General features: G+C 32.3%; 1 protein-coding gene and 1 long non-coding RNA gene across 5 annotated transcripts; both read left to right on the top strand.

Annotated features, from left to right (window-relative positions):
• The first annotated feature begins 2,492 nt into the window (after positions 1–2,492).
• LOC121245458 (phosphoserine phosphatase, chloroplastic-like) lies at positions 2,493–7,445 on the top strand. The gene is given in 10 exon segments (XM_041143531.1): positions 2,493–2,943; positions 3,609–3,796; positions 3,798–3,840; positions 4,196–4,213; positions 4,216–4,327; positions 4,413–4,520; positions 5,854–5,947; positions 6,583–6,732; positions 6,810–6,863; positions 7,170–7,445. Coding segments are annotated over 9 exon segments (885 nt in total). The 5' UTR covers positions 2,493–2,943; positions 3,609–3,616; the 3' UTR covers positions 7,296–7,445.
• Positions 7,446–13,293: 5,848 nt separating this feature from the next.
• Positions 13,294–17,690, top strand: LOC121245457. Of its 4 annotated transcripts, XR_005936790.1 has the most exons (4): positions 13,294–13,364; positions 14,045–14,135; positions 16,712–16,795; positions 17,516–17,690. It is a non-coding gene; the product is annotated as an uncharacterized LOC121245457 (long non-coding RNA). The 4 variants fall into 4 exon arrangements; XR_005936788.1 differs by lacking the exon at positions 13,294–13,364 and having other exon boundaries at positions 13,616–14,135; XR_005936789.1 differs by lacking the exons at positions 13,294–13,364; positions 14,045–14,135 and adding an exon at positions 15,881–16,085.
• Positions 17,691–18,073: the final 383 nt, after the last annotated feature.

Raw genomic sequence — 18,073 nt, 5'->3', positions numbered from 1 at the left:
TTAGATAAAAGAATAAAAGAAACAATGTTGGTGATATTTAAGTGTATTTATTGATTTAGCGTGGTCTTACCACTTGCCATAAAAGTTATAAAAAACTATAAATTCTGCGTCAATTTGAGAGAATATACAAAATAGACCAGTTAATATTAACGATGAATAGCGCAAAATGGAAGAAGTGAAATCTAAGAGATAATTCAGAACGTAACAAACATATAAGTACAGATGGATATACATGAAAACATAGTCGATAAACAATGTTACAATCATCTATATCGAAAGCACAACAAATAACATTTAATTCGAAAGAAATTCATAGAGAAGACATCGAATCAACTAATGTAAGGTCAAATATATCTAAATAAAACTTTAGATTCACATATAAAAAATACAAAATCATTATAACGAATATTTACAAATTCATATGCTTTTATAAAAAAAATGATTATTACATATCATTCATCTAAATTAATTACTACGTCTAACAACAAAATGAATGTATGAAATAGAAATATCAATTTCGTGGAAAACAAATTAACGGTAAGGGAAATATATGGTCTAAAGCATCTTTGTTAAAGATATGTACATTTATATCAATGTGAAAGCAACGGACCTGATAAAAAAACACATTAAAAAATCGCCACATAAGAATTGTATATTTACATTTCTTAAATAACACTATATTATGAACAATAAGAGATTTAATAAATATGAAGATTTATTTAAATTATTAAGAAATTATAATTTTTTCCTGATGGAAATTTATAATTATACTAACAAACCTGTTATTGTTAAATTTAATACTTATAGTTGAATGTGTATGTTTGATGTTTGTCAATTTCAGAATAAATATATAATGTGTTAATTTTAAAATTAGAAACTACAGTAGTAAGTGCTAAATAATTTAATCATATAATTATAATATAAACTCTCATCCTCTTAAAAAAATATTAAACAAACTATAGTACATTAGAAATTGTAAGGTGCGGTTTGGATAGTGAGATGAGATGAGATGATTTTAGATAAAAGTTGAAAGTTGAATAAAATATTGTTAAAATATTATTTTTTAATATTATTATTATTTTGAGATTTGAAAATGTTGAATTATTTATTATATTTTGTGTGAAAATTTAAAAAAATTGTAGTGATGAGATGAGATGAAACAGTTTCACTATCCAAATCTACTGAAATAGTGTTAAATTTTAGGTTAGTTACTAAACTATTCAATTTATCCAAAAATGAAAGAAATATTTAAGTTTGGAAATTATATATCTTAATGAATCATTAAACAAAAATTATTAATAAAAGGGAATAAATTATATAATTACAGATTTCTACTAAAATATAAAAATTCAATTCGATGTAAAAAAAAAAAAAAATTCAATTCAATATTTACAGAACTCAAAATTAAAGGAAATAAAATGCTCCACAGCATTAAAATTTAATTTGTCAAGATTTTTTTTTTTAATTAGAATTTTACGAAGAGTTGATATCAATTTGGAAGGAAAAAATAAAGAAGAAAAGACTATAGGCCAATTGTTAAGTCCAAACTAATTTGCAGCATTATCTGTTTTTCACATTAAAGCCCAAAAAACCAAAAGTCAAGTCCAACCCTCCCTCCCCAATTTTAGACAACAAGCCCCGCCCTTCCCCCCTCGGGGACAGGCTTGTGTATAATTATTCATGACCCGACCTGCTCGATTGAAACGATCCGATCTGCCTGATGAAGTCGGGTTAGAAATTATAAGCGATGCTAAATAGCGGGGCGAAACCCGCCTCTTCCGAAAATTCAGAAGAAAAAAGTCAAAAACCCTCAACTCTCTCTATCTCTCTCTCCCTCTCTCAGACGGCACTCGGCAGATGGGTCTTTAACTCTATCTCACTCTCTCTCCTCGACCGCCGCTCCAAGATCGACTCGATTTACTGAGGTATGCTCCATTTTCTCATGCATATGGGTTTTGGATTCTTGTTTGAAGCTCTCTCTTGATTTGGAGCTATTGTTTCTGTTTGAATATTAAAGAGCCATCTCTCTTTCTCTTGTTGGTATCTTGGGAAAAAATGCATGAGAAAATAAAAAACTCAGAACATGAAAAAATCTCAAAGTTAGACACAAACTCAAAATAAGGCACATACTCTTTTGGCATTCAGGCATGTCTGTCAAGGAAGAGTCCCCTGTATATTTTGTATATGCACGAAGTAATTTAATCCACCAAAATCTAGAATCAACAGGAGCTACTTGCACTCTCACCAAAGTCTGCAATCAAAGTTTCTTCCCTTTAATTTGTAATTAAAAAAATACAAAATATAAACTATTTTTAAAAATAAAAATAAAATACAAACCGATATTTTTAACCCGACCCGAATTATTCGGGTCGCTTTTATTCCCTGGGTATGGCAGCGGGTCAACTCTGGTCGGGCCAAAAACCTGTTGGGCGGGCTAATGTGCAGGCCTAACCCCCCCTCCCCCCAAATAATTTCACACGACACCGTTTCAGCCAACATCCACGAACTCCTAAAAACTTTATTTCTCCTCTCTCACTCACTCTCGCAGGTCTCTCTCGCCCTCTCCTCCTTCCCCTCCTGCTCCAACAACCTCACCAGTTTCTCAGAAATCTCTCTCCTAACACCACGTCTTCCATATCTCTCTCCTTCTCTCTCCGTTACTGAACAACGCTGCCTCTTCTCTCCTCGTGTCTCCATCTCGCCGAGGTTCCACCAACAACAGCCGCCACACTCTTCCTCTCTCCGTCTATCTCCGTCTCGTAAATCCTCTGTTCCTCCCTCCCTCTCGTTCTTTCTCTTCCCGTCACTCGGTCCCCATCTCTCCTCCCTTCTCTCTGTTCCATCAAGTTTCCACCAAGAACAACCGCAACCCTCCAGAAAATCACACAAAACAGTGTGTGGTCTCAACAGAAAGGACAAAAACGGCAGCCGTCGGGTCTGGGTGTAAGGATCTCTGAGATCTCCCCACTCTCTGTTTCTGTAATGGTCTGAGGAAATTTTTTGTTTTCTTGTTTAGATCTACACATGTATTACAAATTGTTTTTGAATTTGGTTTGGTTTCGTCTATATGTGTATTATTTTTACTCAACTTGTAGAAATTCAAAGAGATTGTGTTTCGGTTTGATTTTGTCTCATGTATATGCGTATGATCTATTTAATCATCCTCTAAAAATTCAGACATCTTCGACTGAGAGAAGAAAAAAAAAAAAGCACACCCACGAGATGCCGAAATTCAGAAGAACGTAAATCAATTCGAAGGCCACCGAGAAGTTTGTATGGAAAAGTGAGGAATAGAAGAGATGAAAACACGAGAAAGAGGAAGCAAAGTGTTTCTGGAAAGTTGAGATCAAATATGTACAAAACGTGTAAGAGATAAACTTGTAGAAATGTAAAAAGACAACAAACTTTGTCGGCAAACGAAGAGGAAAAACAGAAGAGAACTGAAATTCGTGATAAAAAGCAGGGTCAAAACAGGAAAAAAATTAATGGTTGAAAATTCACTGTTCATCTTGCATTCGCACTTATTTAACCAATGTAGAAAAAAAGAGCATTTGTAGTATTGATTTTTTTTATTTGAATATTTTCATTTTTTGACTTGTTGGAAACAGATAATTTGATGGAAGGATTGGTGAGTTCTCAGATGACACTCATTGGTGCTCATTATAGGCAACTTAACTCTCCTTTCCTTCCTGCATTTTCTCTCCAATTCAAAAGAAGATTTGATATCAGTCGAATTGGGACGGACAAATCTCCTAAATCATTGAAATCAGTTACTGCTTCTGTTCAACCATTGGAAAACCTCAAAATTGGGTCACTCGAACAACACTCTGCCATCCAAAGGTTATGTTCAAACAATGTATCTTAGCATCTTTAAGTTTTAAATTTGGAGGAAAAAATGGGTTTAGTTCTAAATATTGAGTACTTTTTGATGCAGTTGAGTCCAATACTTAACTCGCTTCAATCCTTATTTGCAGTTGTGGTGTATACTGTTTATTAAACACGACAAGATCTAGTAAATTGATTTTTGGTATATATGTTCCAATAATGGAGTTTGCTTTGCTAGATATCGATTTTAGATTTTATGATAACGAATTGTTGAACTCTTTAAATATAAACTATGTTCTTTTCAAGGTTAATTTTGGACAATTTTAGAATGATATTTCTGTGGCTGATGTTTGCCACCATAAATATATAGATGTCCTTGATTTATGGAGAGTGCCAATGCGGTGTGCTTCGATGTGGATAGCACAGTGTGTCTGGATGAAGGCATTGATGAACTTGCAGAGTACTGTGGAGCTGGAAAGGCTGTTGCAGAATGGACTTCTAGGTTGGATTTCTCACATTTCATTATAATTATTTCAATTGTTTTAGTGTTAGTGCCTATGTCTGACTTCGGTTTTGGATTTTGCTAGAGCAATGAGTGGTTCTGTTCCTTTTGAGGAGGCCTTGGCTGCCAGACTTGCTTTGTTCAATCCTTCCGCTGCCCAAGTCCAGGACTTTCTTGAAAAGAGGCCCCCAAGGTGTGAGGGATTTTTTTTTTTTTAAATTTTTTTATTTATCTTGAGCTAGTATTGACTTGTTTTCTTAATCAGGTGGGTGGCATAGTTTAATTGAAAATTAAAACTTTATTCTCCAATTTGTTTCATATAGCATTTGACAACAGGATTTGGCCTGGGAGTGTGAAAGCCTCACCATCTTTCTGCTGGAGAGACATAATATATAGTCCTACCTCTAAAGTTTCTATTGAAAATGAATATCAATTCTAAATGACTAATTTGGATGTTGTCAAAGATGCAGTGTCTTGCACCCTATCTTATGAAACACGAAGAACAATTGAATTTCGGTTGAGATAGGCAAGACCTTCTTGCTCATGAGAGGATTCATCATTCTTGTTATTGAGTTTGCTTTTATATCATTGCATTTCTGTGATTTTTAATACAGTTGCAGTTCTTGTTTCTGTTCCATGAACCCATATTTAAAATCAGCAGCTATTGTAAATGTTTATGTGTGGAAAATATTATGAAATATTTAATCTGATATTTTCTACAAGGTTATACAAAATTTTCCTGAGGTTTTTCTTTCAAGGATCTGTACAATTTGGATGAAATATGTTGAATTTGCTCATGAATGGCTCACAAAAAAAATATGTTTTATGAGATTTATCAATTGCTAGTTTGACGGCATGGTGGCAACAAAGTTAGTTCCATGTTTGCATCCTTTATACAGTAAGTTATCGAAAGATATTGGAAGAGACTTTTACAGTCATCATTTTAATAAATTCAAGTTTCCTTGCAACCATTTCTGTAACAGTCAACCAAGTTTCCAACTATGTCAAATGCAACTTCCGTGCTCAGCCGTAAAATTATTGTTGAAATGATCCCTCCTGTTTTCGAGGGTTAGTGAGTTGTCAGATTAATATTATTGTCTATTGTTCTTTATAGTTGTAACTTTCACTAGTATAACTATTAGCTTATAGAACAAGTACACGAAGCATGGAAATTTTAAATGGCAGAGCTTAGGCTTGTCAAGCCATTAAAACATAATGGCCATCATTGGTTTCCTACTACAGATTTTATTTTGTTTCATACTGAGTCATGCCATCAAATCGAAACTCTGAACTGATTATACAATGGAGATACCACCATTATAGGTTATGATGGTGAAGAACAATAATTACAAACATAATTTTACTACTTGGTATTCACAAACGATCTTGCATGGTATAGATCTGGTTTTTTGTCTGTTGACGTCTATTTTTTCTTTTGCTTTCCACTGGATGACTGGTAATGACCAACAGTTTGATTTTAATTTCAGATTAAACGGTATTCATGACTTCTACTTTTTGATGTGTAGGCTTTCTCCTGGCATAGACGAGTTGGTCAAGATGCTGAAGGCTAATAATACCACTGTTTACCTTATCTCTGGAGGCTTTCGTCAAATGATCAATGTATGCTGTCAAATGATTACTTTTAAAAAAAAATGCTGTCAAATGATGGAAGTCTGTTGCTTTTGTATTTTCCTAGAAGCATTCATTGATGAATAATTACGTACAATCATACATATATGTTCCATGTAGACCCTTGCAATTTTATTCATTTAGTTGGACAGTAATTGTGGTCAGTCAATCTTAGGAGAGTACTGTAGCATGTGATGTTCTTTCAACAGCGTTGGATTGCTATTTTGGTGGATGCTAACATGATCAACTGAGTCAAGGAACATGTTGAACTCCTTAAATAGAAAAGCTTCGAATGATGATGGCACCTTGGAAGTGCTTTATTATTGTACATACTGTATACTAAGAATATTTTATTAGAAATTATTAGAACAAATAAATAGGTATTTGTTAATTCAATACTTAGATTTCTTCAATGTCCTCCATTTTGAATGCTTTAGAAGGTTCACTTATTTTGTCATCTACTTATAAAAAAAACTTATTTTGTGATCTGACATATCAACAGTTGTAGGGTTCATAGAGTTCTTGTTTATATGGATTTGGTATATGGCATCTACTTTTTCAAATTGGGGAATAATTTGAAGAGCGTATTACTTTTTGTAATTATTGATTAAACAAATTATTTGAAGCCTGTTGCATCAATCCTTGGGATTCCACATGAAAACATCTTTGCCAATCGATTGCTATTTGGAAGTTCGGGGGAGTTTGTGGGGTTTGACACCAAGGAGCCTACTTCAAGAAGTGGAGGAAAAGCCACTGCGGTTCAACAGATAAGGAAGGCAAGCGTCTTAGCTGTTTGTTTAATAGTTGGTTGTTAAGAATGTTTCTTGTGGAGATACTAAACTTGGTTTTCCAGGCTCATAATTACAAGGCATTAGTCATGATTGGGGATGGCGCAACTGATCTTGAGGTAAAGTAAAATTCATCCAAACTTTAAAGTGGATCTATTTGTCAGTTTTCCACAAGTTGTCACATTTCAGTATGTATTTATACAAGGAAAATAAATAAAAATAAAAAAATAAAAACTTTCAATGGTCTTTCCATCAACTCAAAACTTGGTTTTTAGGAATTGCCAAATTTGTATTTTTTTGCCCATTCCTAGACGATAGTCAAATTAGATAGACTTCCACGATTATCCTCCACTGGGACTTATCTATGAGTTTTCCTGCCAATGTGAATCTTCTGCTCTTTTAACTTGTTTTGTTCCCAAATATAGGCTCGTAAACCAGGAGGTGCAGATTTGTTTATATGTTATGCTGGTGTACAACTTCGAGAAGCTGTTGCCGCTAACGCTGACTGGCTGGTTTTCAGTTTTAAAGATCTAATGAACTCCTTGGAGTAGCTTGGAGTTTTCTGAGCCTTGCACTTTTTTTTTTTTTTTTTTGATGATTAATTTTTTTGTGGCCCACTGGTCAACTGCATTATAGAAGTGTATTCATCCCATTTTAAGTTTACAAAACTTATGTGAGGAACTAAAAGGGTTATCATCTAATGCCCAAGTCTTGTAATATATATAATATATATATATATATATATATATATTATATTATTTTTAATTATTGTTACCCAAGTTTTGAGAGGAAATGTAATATTGTGGTGGGTGGTGTGTAGGATGATGAGTAGCAGAATTTTTTGCTTTCTAAGTGGTATCATCACCAGAGTTAGATGAAAAACTCAGATATGTATATTATCTGTGTATTCTTCATATAACATCCATAATCTCAATCTGGGAATGTGGAGAAAGCTTGGAGATCTGTTTTATCATCATCTCTGCTGAATAGGCTCAAATGAAAAAGATAGTGTACCTATTTCTGCAAACAAATGTCCACTGGTATTTCTCTTGTTTAGGACGGTGATTTCACTTTATCTAATGTAACAAGCTACTCAATTTCTTCCAAAAAATTGTTTCGAAAGAAAGAAATCCAGTCATCAAACGTTGGTAGGGTTAGTGAAGCTTCAATTAAGTTCCAAATCGTCTGGCTTGAGTTCTAATATTCTTGGACAGAAGTTTACAAACTAAATCGATTTAATATGATTCACTTTGGATATGATCCACAACGTGGTGGCTCCAGATTTTATTTTTTCAATTTAGACTTTTAATTTTTAAATATTTCACATTTTTTCATTTTTTTGATATGTGGACAAATGTGTCTGCATTTTATTGAGTCTGATGAATGAGCATTAGTATTAGATTATGCAAATGCAAATGTAAAATTTGTATAATATAACATGATTTATATTTGGCTATTCCACTCAAAACTTATTCTCATGTTAGATTATATATATATTAGTCAAATAATAATAAAATATTATAAATTTAATAATATTTTTTCAATTTTTTTTTGTTCTATTAATTTTTTTTTCTAAATTAAGAGCTACATAGAAATATTAATGCTATACAATATGAGACTTGGAGTATACAACTATTCATGATACAAACATTAATTGGGAAGGACAATGCTACGCCCCCGTTGGGGCTCTCGCTGGGGTGTAGTATTGTTTTACATGTGTTTTTTTAAGATATTTTTATATAGATTTTTTAATAATTTAAATATTTTAAAAAAATAAAATAAATTTAGAATATCATTAAAAAATACACTTTCTTAATCAGAAAGTAAAAAAAAAAAATTATTAAAAAATACTTCCTTAATCATGAAGTAAAATAAAAATTTTAAAAAATTTTATTTTACTTCATGATTAAGAAATATTTTTTAATAATATTATGATTTTTTTATTTTTTTAAAATATTTAAAATTGTTAAAAAAATTTATATAAAAAAAAACTTAAAAAACACATAAAAAATACTACTAGATCAGAGGGAGATAAAGAAATTAATACAATCATTCAAGCATACAACAATTAATGCTCTAATGATATAGTGAAAAATTGGGTTTAACAATTACTGTTATTAATGCAATAGGAAAATAAAAAAAAAGGAAGGACAACAGAAACAAGTGTTGCTGGAGAGGAAGAACAAATGGGGAAGAAAAAATATATATATATATATATATATAATTTCAATAGAAGCCAAAATCGAGGGAAGAAAGAGCTTGCAAAGAAGAAAATATTTTTATTCCCTTTGGTTATGCTACAATGACTATAAAAAATGACTAAAGAACTAATTTACGTAAGCTAAAGTCATCCATTTTTCCATTTACATAATCAATACAAACATTTGAGATTCTATTAGCTAAACTCTCCATTAGATTGACATTTGCATAATCCAATGAGAGAAAAAGTTGAACATTGCATACTATATTTTAACAAGAAATTAAGGACTGCCTCAAAAAATTAAAATATTAAATTATAAAATTAAAATTGAAGTATAGAAATTCATATACTGATTTTTAAGCCAACAACGTCCAAAACTTTTCTTTTTTTTTTTTTTTTTTTTGAAAATTTGAAAAATAAACCCAATACATTTTGTTTTCCTTCATTTTGAGTCAAACCCACTTCAGACCTACGAAAAGTCTTCATTTTCTTCACTAGTGTCCGTCACCGTTGTCTTCTCAGTAAGCAGGGATTGCTAGGATGTAGCCCAAAACGTTTCCAGCAATTTATTAAAGCTACGAGACAATGAGATAAAAAATAATAAATAGTAATAAAAAATAATTAATAATAGTACTAAATTATTATAAACAATAGCAAGACTTCTTCATTTACCAAACCTAACCTTCAGGACGTGACAAAAATAAGATTCACTTGAAAAAAAAAAAAAAAGGTTTCATTCATGTGATCACAGTTTCAGATTCTCTAAGGAGGAAATGGTAACAAAAGACTGAACACAGTTTCAACTAAAACAGACTCTGGAACTAACTATATGCAAACAACAGAACACCATAAGACCAAGCTACACACCATGCATCCTAACAGTTAGGTACACCCTAAAATCCAATAAATATACATATGTGCTTCTTCCTGTCTTTACTCCTTCAAACCAGAAAAGAAAAAAAAAATAGAAATCATGCAGTAATATCCAAAGCTAACACAATACTGTAAGCAAGCAACTCATACAACTAAAGGAAAATTGAAGAAGAAAATCCACTCGCCACTACAAAGCACAGGCTGGGGGTCTAGAGCCATGGCAATGAAGAGCTCGATATCAAGTGGTTGGAAATACCCTTTCTTTGACAGTTCCCTCTTCTCCTTCTTCTTCTTTGAACGGCAGCGCGAGGCAGCACCATTGCCACTGTATCTACACTCTAAGCATCTAGGCATTGAAACAACCAGCCTCAACAACAGACCTCCTGATCCTCCTTCATGATCACAACCAAATAATCACTCTCCCTCTATACCCAAGAGCAAGAAAAGTCCACCAGATAAGGTGTGTGTGGGCAGCCTTCAAGTAGTGGGAAGAATTGAGAGTTGGCTTTAACGGTGGTTCGAGGATATACATAACTTTGCCAATATTTCGTAAACGAGCGCCTTAGATGATGAATGTGTGCAACGGCTAGTTCTGGAGTTGCTAGTGCCTTAAACCAAATTGTAGTCCTTGTGAAGACAGTTAAGCAAAAGTGTCATGGCTACGTGTCGTAAGCACGCTAAGCTTTGATCTACATGGAGATGTACGTACGACGGTGCTTTGAAAATGCTAGGAAAATCTTTCAAATTTGTTGTTCATGTATTTTAATTAATTAATTAATGGTTAAGAAATTGATTATTAGTAAAATTTGTATATATATTTTTATTTTTTTAATAATTAAAAATATTTAAAAAATATTTAAAAATAATCAAAAGATAAAAACAAAAAAAAATTTATAACTAGCTGGTAAATGCTAGCATCATCCTTCTAGTTTTTAGCCTCCGTTTGGATAGTAAGATAAGATGATATGGTTTTAGATAAAAGTTAAAAATTAAATAAAATATTATTAGAATATTATTTTTTAATATTATTATTATTTTGAGATTTGAAAAAATTGATTTGTTTATTGTATTTTGTGTGATAATTTGAGAAAGTGGTAATGATGAGATGAGATGAGATGAAATGAGTTAAGATGATTTTTTAATCCAAACGGATTAGTCACTACTTTTGAATTTCAAATTTGGCACCAAGTCTAGGTCGGAGAAAACGCAGGAAGTTTGTATAACGTTGGGTTTGAAAAAATGGACACCAATAAATGTATACATGTCTCTTTGTTTACATGTCCCAGACAGGAATATTTGGAGCTGTTACTAATTTTACTTTTTATTTATTTATTTATTTATTTTTAAGGCTGTAAATATATAGGACTATTATTTGAGATTGATTTGGTCAAACTCGAATTTTACTTTATTTGTTTATTAAACAAATTGTTTATTAGTACAAAATTATCATCGATTATTAAATAAAACAACTTATATAAGACTCGATTGGACTCGTACAAGCTTGTATAAACGTAAATACCTTCATATTTATTATTTTTATAATATAATTTATTTAATTAATGATAGAGAGAGGAAATCAAGTTTCAAATCCTAAACATGCTACTTAAATCATTATAAATATAATCATTTTTTGAAGCACATTATAAATATAATGATTGACTTATGTATATAGAAACTTTATGGAGATGTTAGCAAAATTTTGGTCAAAATTGGTAAATAAAATTATAAAATAAAATAAAATAATCTATTTATCTAAATGAGGCAGCACAAGTTCGAACTCACTCGAATATTAAAAAAAAAAAAACTATTTGTGAATATAAAATGTAATTCGATAAAGAGTCTAATCTCAACTCATATTCGAATAAAAATAAAACGAATAAGATTTGACCACCTACTACTCACTCTTTTACACATCTACCCCTTCAATCCCTACTCCCTTCCTCTTCAATCTTCCCTTTTACTCTCGAGGCCCTCGACTTTTAAGCTTCTAGACTAATAGGATCATAACCTTTTTGTCTCTTTATAGTTTATACCATAAGGTCATAATAATTAGTTATAAGCACATACCTTGCACGCTTAACCAGTTATTACGTGAACTTCACATACCCATGTCACGAAACCATCGTAGTGTCGAGTGTCATTCATGTTATCAACGTTACAACAAGTGAAATTTCATGATTGATGTTAGTTTGATATGATGGATTTTTTTTGTTATCACAAAAAGTAAGAATTTACAATCAACTAGATTTACGTTTCCTTTAAGTTCATCAATGAAAAATTACAATCGAGATAAAAATAGAAATTTATATTTTGTGAAAAACATCTAATATAAAAGAAATAATTTAAATGATTTGGCATTCCTACTGTTAAAAGATTGTAAAATTAATTGTAAAAAACTGCGAATATAATGTTTGTTTTAAAGAGATAAAAGAGTTAAAAAAATTCTCAAGACAAAAGCTGATACTCCAATTGGCCGATCGCCAACATTTTCACCGTTATTTCACCTCAATCACCCATTAACTCTCGGAGGTTGAATAATAAAGCTAGTTACCATGGTTTTAATTTGAATTTTAAACAAAATCCAAAAAATAGCCGTTGTAATCTTCCAGTGAAAGAATATGAGAAGCTATAGACGTCCCCCCTTTCCCCTCCCACGTTCACGCATGCGATAAACACACGCGCGTCTATATATTTACTATTCCAGGATTCCTCACACAAACAGGTAGCCATTCTAGAGAGTGGTGGTTTATTGTGGCTCATGCTTCAATGGAGAGAAGGGTGGCTTTCGCGGCGATCAAGATGCATTCGATGATCCGAACTGTAAGCATTGTAGTAAATCTGTAGCTGGTCCGATTCGTCTTCTTCGCCGAAGGGATTTTCATTCATTCTGCTAAGAGATTCACAATTGGACCTGATCCCAAACATGGCCCTGCTTTCTTTTCGATCGTTGCTCGAGTGAGAAGACAAAAGGTCCTAACTCCCTCATGTAAAATCTTTTGAATACCAAATCTTCTATAATTTTGTTTATTTTTATCATTGATTTTTGAATTCATTCTTTTATTTGTTTATTATATATTTAGTCTTTTAGCTTTAGGCCCAGGAAAGACGGCAACTGTAATGGCTGTGAAGGAGACCTTAAGGCCGGCCTCTCGGCACTTTTTTCGCTACATTATTCTTGGTGGATGAGATTTATTGATGCTCAGGGTGATTATCGAAGGCATGTCCCGTATCCTCTAGTTGCTAGTAGCCTTTTACCTATGAATCGTTTGAATTTAAATCATTCTTTTACTCTATTTTTTTTTTTTTTTTTATAAAACTCAAGCAATCTATCAATTTTAAGGTTTGTCGTGGAGCATGTTGGTGCTCGAATTTGATAGGGTGGGGACTGTTGTTACTTCAGTTTAGAACCATGCCATGGAGGGCTCTGGAATCGGGGTGTTACTCTACTTATGCTGTTATCTAAATTCTTGGATGAATTAATCGCTCTCTTTTGCCTGTAGTTCTTATGACACCTTATAAGCTATCTTGGACTATGGTGCCCAGCCAGGTGAACTTGCTATTTCTTTCTAATTCCCTTGTAGTTGTTTGCTGTTTTTAGTGACATAGGTAGAATTGTCTAGTAATGCCTTCATTTTTCTGTCTATTCAATGTTTCAGGTTTCCGTAAAATGACTTGTGATATGTTCTTCGTGTGCTATTTCCATGGAGTGGTGAAGAGCTATGCTTAGAAAGGAACATTGCTATAACCGAATGTATACATGGGTTGGAATAAGTTTAACTACACTATCACATTCCAAATTCCATATACATACCTATAGATTTCCCTGTTCCAGAGAAATTTTTGTTCTTTATATATGTATGTATGTAAAGTCAGTTATGGATTTGGTTTTCTGTCATGCAAGCTGGAAATAGATATCTTGGTTGTAAAACTCATTATAAATTGCATAAAATCTGATGGACTGGGTCTCCCCACGTCCCTAGGCCCTACACTAAAAGATCAATTGTAAAAAAAAAAACCAGACAACTTACAAAAAAATAAAAAATAAAAAAGGTCAGGGCAGGTGCGGCTATGTGCTGCGAATTACTGATATCTTAGTGGAGATGATAAAAATTATGGAAAATATAAATGAATACTGGTTTTACATGGTTGTACTTTCAAAGCTATTGTTTAGAAATTTTGTATAAGTTGGAATTGGAGCAAGTAGTCTAAATTTTTGCTATGTTTTAGGCTTGTTAAGATGCGTATTCGAATTTATGGCTAGAGGAAGTAAGAGGTTGAGATTCATAAACATTTCTGGTATCAAGTGGGATTCCTGGAGGTAGAGTATTAATTTACAGAATCTCTAGGGAATGCTGGAGGCAGAGTATTAGTTTACAGAAGTTATGGTTATCATTAATATGTATTCACGTTTTCTACTTCTGCAACTTTCTTGCATCCTGTCAACCAAATTTTTTTCTTGCATCCTTAATAACTATATGAATTTGCATTTTTGATGGTAGGGAAGCCTTCTTTTACAAAGAAACAAGCAGATCTTTTGTTCCCTCTAGATTTTGCCGAAGACTTTCCAGTTGCAATGTAGGTATCAAAGTCGCTACTTTTTGGTACTTGTTTCAGTAAACTATTGCAAAATTGATAGTCATGAATTTTTTGATTCACAGATATCCCACAAATAAGTTGATCTACGTGATCACCAAGCTTGGGCTATTATTTGTTATGACTTGGAGACCGTACTGCAGTTTATAGAAATAGAATATGTCCAGATCCAATATTTTTGACAGCAGCTTCACCAGTGGGAGGTTTTTTATGCAATCAATAGGCATGGACTGGTTTATTGGCTACTGTAAATGATCAAACAATTGTACCATTTGTCGGCCAGGTATACTCACAAGCATGCATTTTTGTTGGTTTTATTATGGAAGAATAATTATTTTGTTTACAAATGGGGTCTATTTACATTTACAGTTGAACAATTTGGAACTTGCTATCAATCTTGCCAAAAGAGGGAATCTTCCTGGAGCCGAGCAGCTTGTAAGCTGATTCTTTTCCACCTTATAGTACTCATTCTGCTAGTTTGAAAATTTTCAGCAGATAAAAATTAAAATCAATCAGTAGTTATTTAATGCAGTTATGCAACCATGTTGCAGTTTGTGATTTGATAATGCTTGAAAGATTGGTTTTTTTAATGATCAGGGCACTCTCTTTATACATGTTTCTCCTAAAAAGCCTCCTCACTGCAAAGTATTGAACAGTTTTAAGTACTTTGTAGATTTCCTATGCATACCAGTGCTGCCTAGCCTTTAATAAGAGCAGAGATAGATGTGATTTATTAATGATGTTTACTGTTGACCCTCTTTTGTTACGATTAACAAGTGTAGTATGATTACACCCCAAGAATAAAAAAGATGATGTTTTTGCTGTGGTTCTGAGGTTAGCGAACCCCTGTTGTTGGGATATAGTGTATCCTTGTCTCATATTCACTGTGGATGTGGGAATATGGATGTGTATTATTGCCATTGCATTTTGGAACCTGGGGTCTCACAATGATAGAATAAATTATGTTTGTGTTGCATATATTGAATGGTAACATGTTTTTTAATTACATGTTTTATTCTTTAACTGCTTGTATGTGAATTTATGCTTAGAGTTTAAATTATTTATTGCTCTTGCCTTCTTATATACTGAAAAATCTGGGGATGCTTGGTTTTGGGTCTCAAGTTGTCCAATGTTTCCAAGAACTATTTTCCCAAACAAAGTACAAAGAAGCTTCAGAACTTGCCGCCGAGTCCCCCAAGGAATCCTCCGAACACCAGACAGTTGCCAAATTCCAGGTTTACATGTTGATTCTCCAATCAAACACATCTTACCTTTCAAATTTTTTTTTTTTTCAATCAAACACATTTCGTTGGCTGCTAATATTTCATTGCTTCAATGTTCTTCATCCATGTCAAATTGTCTCCATTTGATTTCTGGCCATTCAGGATCTCTATAAGCACTGGTTGTATTGGCCTTATCTCTCCTCACTGTCTCTGTTGTCCAGCTTGACATTCATTGTGTATCGGATCTTTCTTTTGCTGGAATTGAATGTTGCTAGATAAGATTGTTCCTATTAAAAAAAAAAAAAGGATTGCTCCTCTTTCTTGAGGGTGCTTAGTTATGCATATTTTGGTAGTTACTGAATAAGGCATACTATAGGAGCAAACATCTATTTTGCATGTTACTTGTTTGCAAATAGAGGGGATTTGATAAAATTTTGATATATTCAAAACAGGTGCAGATATTTTTTTCTTTTAACCATTGTTGCTATTGTGATTGATTGCATTATGTTATATTATATATATTTATCATTTATTTTTGTATACTTATTTCATGGTCTGATCATTTCATTGTTTCTTTATTCCTTTAGGTTGGGTATAGTCCAGATTAACTATTCCTTCTACAGACAATCCTTCGTTCAGATTCTCAAGTACTGGACTATATCTCTCTGTGTTTGTACGTTTTGTTGTTTAGTACTTACTAGTTTACAACTTTTTTAACTCATTTCATCTAATCTCATCTAATATTAAACTTTCCTAAATTCATACACAAAAAATAAACGATTCAATTTTTTCAAATCTCAAAATAAAAATAATATTAAAAAAATATATTCTAAAAATATTTTATTCAATTTAAAATTTCATCTCAACTCATTCATATGTGAAAACAAACGAGTTGAAACTATGAAAACAGATCTCTTTCTTCAGGTTTGTGTCTCTAATGAATTTTGAGTTGGTATATTAATGTAATAAAAGGACGTGTGATTTTCCATTCTATTGCTTTAATTTTTTTAATACTGACAGGCTTCATAGGGGCAAATTGATTTTCATTTTTGCTTTCAATTCTTTGTGGTTTTAACAGAAGAACCTGATCTGTGAGGCAACGACTTTTCTATTAGATGTTTTGAAGCCAAATCTTCCTGAACATAGTTTCCTTCAAACAAAGGTTTTGATTCTCGCTTTCTTTGTTAATGCTATCTAACTTCTATTTGGATAGTTGCTGCTCTTTTTAGCCACTGTAACAATTTTTTATTATATAGGTCCTAGGAAATCAATCTGTTAACTTTTTCAAATGTAGCTGACGCGTATTGAAACAATTGGGTGTGCTTGAGATATGTGAATATAAATTTGATTGAATAAATTGTTGGTTGACTGGTTTGGGTCTGCTTTTGCAAAGTTCGCATACATTGATTAGTGTACATCATATCAAACCAATTGCTCAAATAAACACCTAGTTTTAGTAATTGTGCATGATCTCATCTGATAGGATAATTCTATATGCTTGAAAAATGTAGGGTTCCTCGTAAGACACCTTGGAATTTTCATCTTCTGTTGGAACAGGATGGGGCTTATGGTCTTTTAACTCCAAATATTCTGCATGCACAAGTGTGTCAATTGCAAGTGTATTTTTCGTTTGCCTCCTCTCGTTGAAACAATATGAGACTATAATTTTTGAAAATGATTTCCTACTTTTTTTTTAAGAGCCTCGTTAAGCTCAGTGAACTTTGTTTACGTTAGATAGTCATGCAAAAACGCAATAGTTAAAAACTAATTCCATTTTTAGAGATCAAATTCATATGTGAAACTTGTTAGAGATAATTTGTCGAGTAACTAGTGATTACAAATGTTCTAATCCTTTCATCATTTTGTTAAACCCTTTTTTCAGAGTCTTTCAGCAGTGAGTACTTCTGGCTCATCTTTTGCACATCATTTTGATGCAAAGATGAAGGGATGAAGAACGATTGATTTAGGTACTTATATTGTTGTTTTCTATTCGAAATTATAATCCTAATTTAGTGGCAAAGGTAAATAGTTTGACGGTAGATTATAAGATTAATTCCGTATTATTATTTTTTCTGATAACATATATTCTTCAATGATGAAGGGTAGCTAAAACTTTATGCTAACAACTTTTAATAAATATATTATGCCAAACTAACTGTGGTATTTTGCCTAAAGAATCAGCAGATATATTATATTAGAAGCATTATGTCTCTTATTGGAATTTTTTTAGGAACTTTTTTTTATTTTACATTATATTGTTTTGATAATGTGGAACTTCAAACGTTTTCCTTCATTAATTTAGTTTGTTATATACTTTGTAAATTAATTACTTTTTCATTATTTCAAAATTTGTAATTCTCTAGGATTAGGTTTTCCATGCTGGTTGATGTGCTTTTAGCATTTTAGCAACGAACTTTTAAAGACTGATGATAGAAGGTAC

This window comes from Juglans microcarpa x Juglans regia, unplaced genomic scaffold (genome assembly GCF_004785595.1).
Source record: "Juglans microcarpa x Juglans regia isolate MS1-56 unplaced genomic scaffold, Jm3101_v1.0 JmScfU0021, whole genome shotgun sequence".
NCBI classification, from domain to species: domain Eukaryota; kingdom Viridiplantae; phylum Streptophyta; class Magnoliopsida; order Fagales; family Juglandaceae; genus Juglans; species Juglans microcarpa x Juglans regia.
Note: the sequence above shows the minus strand (reverse complement) of the source record. Positions and strands in the feature narration are given on the sequence as shown.